At 48.2% G+C, this 6,241-nt stretch overlaps 2 protein-coding genes across 2 annotated transcripts; one reads left to right on the top strand and one right to left on the bottom strand.

Annotated features, from left to right (window-relative positions):
• Window positions 1-2,221: 2,221 nt before the first annotated feature.
• On the top strand, window positions 2,222-4,150 carry LOC127302032 (plant UBX domain-containing protein 10). Its single transcript, XM_051332377.2, has 4 exons — window positions 2,222-2,916; window positions 3,100-3,309; window positions 3,396-3,563; window positions 3,865-4,150. Exons 1-4 carry the CDS (start codon window positions 2,344-2,346, stop codon window positions 4,093-4,095), a joined length of 1,182 nt encoding a protein of 393 aa, XP_051188337.1. The 5' UTR covers window positions 2,222-2,343; the 3' UTR covers window positions 4,096-4,150.
• Window positions 4,151-4,382: 232 nt separating this feature from the next.
• LOC139831092 (uncharacterized) lies at window positions 4,383-6,237 on the bottom strand. Its single transcript, XM_071820314.1, has 4 exons — window positions 6,162-6,237; window positions 6,047-6,079; window positions 5,436-5,549; window positions 4,383-5,132 (listed from the first exon to the last, which is right to left on the bottom strand). Exons 1-4 carry the CDS (start codon window positions 6,219-6,221, stop codon window positions 4,383-4,385), a joined length of 957 nt encoding a protein of 318 aa, XP_071676415.1. The 5' UTR covers window positions 6,222-6,237.
• Between the last annotated feature and the right edge of the window lie 4 nt (window positions 6,238-6,241).

Raw genomic sequence — 6,241 nt, 5'->3', positions numbered from 1 at the left:
TGAACTCACGCAAGATTTCACCGAGGAAGAGATCAACACTGCCCTCTTCGGAATATAGGGCCCTTATAATCTCTAGGCATTGATGGGTTCATTGCCCGCTTTTTCCAAAGAAATTGCAGGCTCTTTAAGTAAGAAGTCATAGTTGCTATCGGAGGGTTTTTTCAGGGAAAGAAGTTTTTTTTCGAAATGGGGGAAATATCACCCCAGCTTCTGCATCCAAAGGATGCACATGGCTTTTTTTATTAGATTATTCACAAAACCTTACAAGAGCAATACAAAAGAACAAACTCGAAGCCACCTCGCTAAACCTACAGAGGGATGAAGGGGGTGACAATTCACCAACTCACATCATCCAAAAACCAAATGCCTTCCCAGGCCGCCCAATAGCAGATGAGAAGCACATTCAGTCAAGCAGACTCTCAGCGCACGCCAACACACACACCATAGAAGTTGCTACCGCCATCTTCCTCGACTCCATCTTCAAGAGAGATCATCGCATTGGCATGAGATCATCGCATTGGCCATGCCAGGCCTGCCATCGATGCCGCCACGGCGCCAGACGACTCCACCATCCTGCGCGCGTCCAAACACTGCATCCGTCTCCGAGACACCACTTCACCATGCCGCGGTGACTCGACAACGCTGACACAGCAAAAGCACACCGCTCCACCTCAGCACCACCACCATCCGTTGTTTGCTCCAAAAACGATGCCCCCAACAGGTAGAATGGCGTTGCGCGCCGCCATCGTCCGATCCGGGAGACCCGGGTCTAGGGTTTCCCCTCGAGCAGCCCAGGCGAAGAACGCAGACTGCATAGACAATGCCTTCAACAAGGTAACGATGAACAGCGTCGCCATCATCCGCCATGACCGAAGTCCGGGCCGGCTTTCACCGGCAGCTGCGCCTCGCCACCGGGAGCTAGGCGACGGATCGCGAGATCCGCCAAGGCTAGCCACACAACTAGCCGATCTCCTCTGGTGAAAGAGAAGACCACCACCGCGGTGCCACGTTTAGCAGCACCCGACGCCCGCCACCCGCCACCCGCCACCAGGTCGACGTCGTCCCCGCCACCCAGGGCGGCCACCCTTGGTTCCGTGATCCCAGATCTGGAGGATGAGCAGCACAAGATCCGCCCCCATCATCGCCCGCCCGGCGAGGCCGAGGCGAGGAAGGGAGGAGGAGAGGGCCGTGCCACCAGGAGGGAGCAACACGAGGTCCGCCCCAAACACCGCCCGCCCGGTGAGGCCGAGGCGGGGAAGGGACGAGGAGAGGGCCGGCCGCGCCGCCAGGTACCGGGACCATCCCCGCAGCGCGGAGGCGTGCCTCAATACCGCCGCACCAGGGGACCGCGCGTAGATCCCCGCCACCCCCATCCCCGGTTGCGCCAGGCTTCGCCGGCGGCAGCCTCAGGGGACGGCGAGGAGAGGGGGAGAGGGGTGGGGAGGGCGGCGGCGGGGGGTTAGGGTTCTGCCCCTAAGTCGCCTAGAGGAGACGACCCGGGGTCTTCAAAAAGATCTCTGAATGTGGCGGACTCAGCGAAAGAAGTATGCCCGCGAGATAAATAAAACAATCATCATCCTAATACAAAAGAAGAAGAACCTAGAAACTTTTAAGGATTATTGACCGATTTCGTTCTACAATATTGTCTAAGTTGTTGCAAAGTGCATCTGAACATATTGGGACCACATCTAGAAGGCCTGACATAAGACATGCAAAGCATCCCTGGAAGAATAAAAACGGATGACTCTCTAATATCTTTTGAGTGTTTCCATGCTATATAGAAAAACAAGAGCGTAGATGGAAGCTCTTCTACAGGGATGGATCTCTCAAAATACATGTGTGCATGTCAGCTTGTGTTTTGCCATTGCTAAATAGCAATGGGTGGGTACCTCCCGTTCCAAATTAGTTGACACAAATTTTCTCCCCAAAATGAACTAACCTTTACTAGGCCAAATTCGATCAAAACTGCGTCAACTAATTTGGAACGGAGGCGCTAGTAGAAATAAAGGCACAACAGGAGTTTGCAGCTAGATTGTCATGCACTTCTCAAATCTCTCACTAGGCACTAGTACTCTAAAGTATTGACACGCCTATGAAGAATCCGATGTCCTTTGCTTCACAGAGCATGAGAAAAAGCACAAAGCAAACCCAATTTGCTCCCTTTATTTCTTTCTTTAACAAAAGCAAAGCATATCACATTTCTTAAACCGAGTGCTCACCAGGGCAGCCGCTTTTAATCCATAGAGCAAAATGCACGTCCAGCAGACACTCACCGAGCATATCACTTCAACTTCCTGAGCAATCCTGGTAGCCGCTAGAGAGCTATAGCTGTACCATTCAACCATGTCTTCAAGCTCAGCAAGAGAGGTTGCAGCAGAGAGATCACGGAACTCCTGCAGCGGCTTCGCTAGGACCGTGGCGAGGCTCCCGGCCAGCATCGTCCAAGGGCTGTCGAGGTCGATACCTCGCCGTGCTCCGAGGAGCCGCCCACGGGGCGTCCATGTTCACCAGCAGCAACCGCCCCAAGCGCCTCCACTTGCACCTCCTTCTCCTACTCCTCCTTTTGTCCCGGAGGAGCTCTACTTCTTCAGCGCATTCGAGCAGCAGTACGGCAGCCACCACCCCTTCTTCTACGGGTGCCGTTTCGGCGAGGTCCTGGGGATCGCCCGGCGAGAGGGCAAGCACGTGTTCGTGTACCTCCACGAGCCTGACCACCCGTACACCGGGCCCTTCTGCCGGAGCACCCTCTGCTCCGACGTGGTGGTGGAGTTCCTCGACGCCAACTTTGTGTCCTGGGCAGCGGTCACCGGCAGAGGAGAAGGGTCGGGCATGGCCGCGTCGCTGCAACCCGGCTCCTTCCCGTTCTGCGCCGTCGTGGCTCCGGTCTCCAGCGAAAGCATCACAGTCCTACAACGGGTACGAAGCTAATTTAACTGAACGAATATGGAGTTATGGACACGCTATCAAGAAGCAGATGCACAACACTTATATGGACACTAGATATGCTTACTGAAAAATAAATTGGTCAGATACTCAGATGTCTTGTACGTGTTTGTATGATAACAAAATAGTAGCACATACCTTGTGTCCTCCTTGCAGGTAGAAGGGCCAGTTACGCCGTCAGAGCTCGTGGAGATACTACAGAGAACCATTGACGAGCAAAGCGTGGCTTTCAGAGCCTTGACGGCCAACGAGCAAGCTGCAGCATTCAGAGCCTCCAGGGCTGAGGAAGAAGAGAGGAGAAGATCGGCTCTACGAGTAAGACAAGAGCAGGACGCCGCTTACCTCGAGTCGCTTTGGAAGGACCAGGTAGAAACAATATTATTGTATGTCTCTGCTGTGTACAAATAATGTACATGTCCTGCTTCACATGTGTATGAGCTTTGCCAATTCAGGAAAAACAAAGATCCACCAAGGGTCTTCACGAGGGAATCGTTGTAAAGCCAAAGGCAAGCCCGAAATATCAATGTCAAGCAGCAACAGAAACAGACAAGACAACTCAGATTAGAGCACCGACGCATAAGGAAACTGCGCCTTCACACAGAAATGAAGCAAATACCAAGGTAAGAAACCCGACCGAGTCTAGTTGGTACGCTGCCGATAGCATACGGCGACCACATCAAAGGTTGAGGTTCAGTTACTTTGCCAACATGTAGTGTGCTCCAGTTATGCATACAAGGGGGGTTTGCTGAAAACTGATTTTAAGCATGTCAAACATATATCAGAGACAACCATGTAGTAGTTTGTAGTAGTGAAAATGTGTGCAATGAGACAACTTAGATTATAGTCTTATTATAGCAGCTTCCACACAGGCAATCATAAGACGGTGCGGACCAGTTAACATCTATACTGATTTTTGTGCAGATAATGATAAGATTTCCCAACGGCCAGAGAAGTCAGCAGGGTTTCCTTCACACAGATACAATAAGAGAAATCTACACGTATGTCAATTCCTTGGGCATACCAGGAATAGGACAATATCAACTTGTGCGGAGCTACCCAAGGAAAACTTACGGACATCAGCAGCTGGCGATGACTCTTCGAGATGCAGGTTTCCATCCAAGTGTGACTCTGTACATTGAGAAACTTCAGTAAACATGTCATAATCACGAAACCAGATACAAATTTGATGCAAATGATGTAACACAAATATTTCTTGTCTGGATAGTTCCGTTTGCCACAAGTCTTAACAGCCACCACAGTAGGGTGACCCATAACACATCATGTATGTCTTCACATACATGGTTTACAACAGAGGAAGTCTGATTATAACAGAGTTCACGGCACCATGTCATGACCCTAAATCTCAAAGGATACAACAATTACATCTACAACACAGGTAGAATTGTAATCATAGTTTGACCAGAATAAGCTGATGGATCTCACAGCCTGGACCGCACCGATACTGCTGGGGAGCTTGCAGCCGGTGTCTCCTCCTGATCGGATGGCACCTGCAACGACTCTGACTTCTGCATCTTGTTTGAAACTGACACAGACCAACCGCAGTCTCTCACAGAAAAATGATCTTCCACCTTATTATCCATCTTTAGTAAATCTGCAATTCTTCGATTATTCTGCTGCGTTGGAGGGAGCTCTTTCAACATCTTCCGAGCCACTTCAAGTGATTGCAATTTCTCTTTGAGGTTCTCCTCCAAAGCTTCATAGGACTCCCGACGTTCATGGCGGAGGGACGCAAAACGCTGCCTCTGAAGAGTCAACACATCATCACAATTGATCCCCATAAAAGTGGCAGCCTCAGCACCTCCACCGATTGCAGGATAATCTAGTTCGCTCCTCAGTCCGGGCTTCATGGGTAGAACCGTGAATGGAGTTCCTTGAAACTCAAGAGGGAAATGCATCCTCATTGTAATAACTGCTAGCATTGCCGCATCCTGTAAGGCGTCATAGAGATTTTTGCGTGTAGCTTCCACTATAACCGACCAACCAGAGCGTTGCTGCAGCCCTTCTATTTTGATCCATACACGACGTCCCATCACCTGCTCATACCATTTAATCGGCTCATCAAAAAACCTTGGCTGAGAAAGGCCGCCCAGGTGGCTCAGCGCAATCCCGAGGAACCATAGCCATCCACCTGAAAATTCATCAACGCTCATTCCCAGTCGGTCCAGTCCCTGCAGCCAACAATAATTGGGATCAGTGTCGATACTAAGTGGTAGGAAACTAAGCTATAGCAGAGAAAAAGAAAGCATAATTTGAAAGCAGTAGTGGAAATGTGGAATGGTCGTATAAACACGCCTATACTCCAGAAGTCCAGAACAATTTTCAGATCATGTCCGACAGTTTGCAGGAAGTGCACATGCAAACAACTGAGGAGGTAAGGTACATAGATCACCAAATGTAGATGAATGGACAATGTCAACTTAAGGAAACCAATAATAAAGGAGAGTAGATCTAGATCACCACATATGGTATACCTGAAATTTAGAATAATCATCACGCACTGAAGTCTGTTCATGCGTATGAGATTGCGCCAAAACTACCATGTTTGTAATGTCTGTTCTACCTATCTGACCTTCAGCTGACTGAGCCTGGTGTTACAACAAGATGGTACAGTTAGAGGAGTAAAACCATTTTATATAACAAATAAACATGTTGTATGTCGTAATGGACCACAATTAATCTAGTAATGTGCATGTAGTATGATCAAATGTAGTGATTATAACCTTAACATCAAAATTATTGGAGTAAATTATACAAACCCACATGTTCTGTATCACAAGTTGCAGAACCCCAGGTATATTGCGGAGTGGCACATAATTGCACAATTACGGTCTTGTAATTTCAACAAAACCAAAAGTAATTTTTATTTTGTTTCAAAGCTGACTCACATAGTTGTATAACAATTATGTAAGTTAATTTATACCATCAGCAATATAAAAGTGATTACACATTTAATTTTCCAAATACATTTGTAGCCCTTGTCAAATCTCAGATAGGATTGAATAATTAACTAACATAATTATATGTCCAACTAAGAACTGATTAACTTGAATAAAGTACAATTTGGAATTTAGAAGGCACTGACCTGTTCAAACTCAGAGATCCGACCACGATGTGGCTGCCAAAGGGGCGTGGCAAGACATCAGTTCTACTGTTATGCAACTCATAAAGTGGTGTACGGAGTTGGTTCTAGAACTTACCATTTGTGGATGTTGTATTATTCGAGACTCTCCTATTTCATCATCATAAACAACATCCATATAGAGAATTAATCTGTTAC

This window comes from Lolium perenne, chromosome 5 (genome assembly GCF_019359855.2).
Source record: "Lolium perenne isolate Kyuss_39 chromosome 5, Kyuss_2.0, whole genome shotgun sequence".
NCBI classification, from domain to species: domain Eukaryota; kingdom Viridiplantae; phylum Streptophyta; class Magnoliopsida; order Poales; family Poaceae; genus Lolium; species Lolium perenne.
This window is presented reverse-complemented; position numbering and strand designations above follow the sequence as displayed.

What these genes read in the sequence shown, in the direction of transcription:
- LOC127302032 (XM_051332377.2), top strand. Translation starts at nt 2,344, where the DNA reads ATGTCTTCAAGCTCAGCAAGAGAGGTTGCAGCAGAGAGATCACGGAAC. An exon ending in AGTCGCTTTGGAAGGACCAG is followed by an intron (nt 3,310 to 3,395) that starts GTAGAAACAATA and finishes TTGCCAATTCAG; the next exon opens with GAAAAACAAAGATCCACCAA. An exon ending in GAAATGAAGCAAATACCAAG is followed by an intron (nt 3,564 to 3,864) that starts GTAAGAAACCCG and finishes ATTTTTGTGCAG; the next exon opens with ATAATGATAAGATTTCCCAA.
- LOC139831092 (XM_071820314.1), bottom strand. Translation starts at nt 6,221, where the DNA reads ATGGATGTTGTTTATGATGATGAAATAGGAGAGTCTCGAATAATACAA. An exon ending in TAATACAACATCCACAAATG is followed by an intron (nt 6,080 to 6,161) that starts GTAAGTTCTAGA and finishes CCCCTTTGGCAG; the next exon opens with CCACATCGTGGTCGGATCTC. An exon ending in GGATCTCTGAGTTTGAACAG is followed by an intron (nt 5,550 to 6,046) that starts GTCAGTGCCTTC and finishes TTGTAACACCAG; the next exon opens with GCTCAGTCAGCTGAAGGTCA.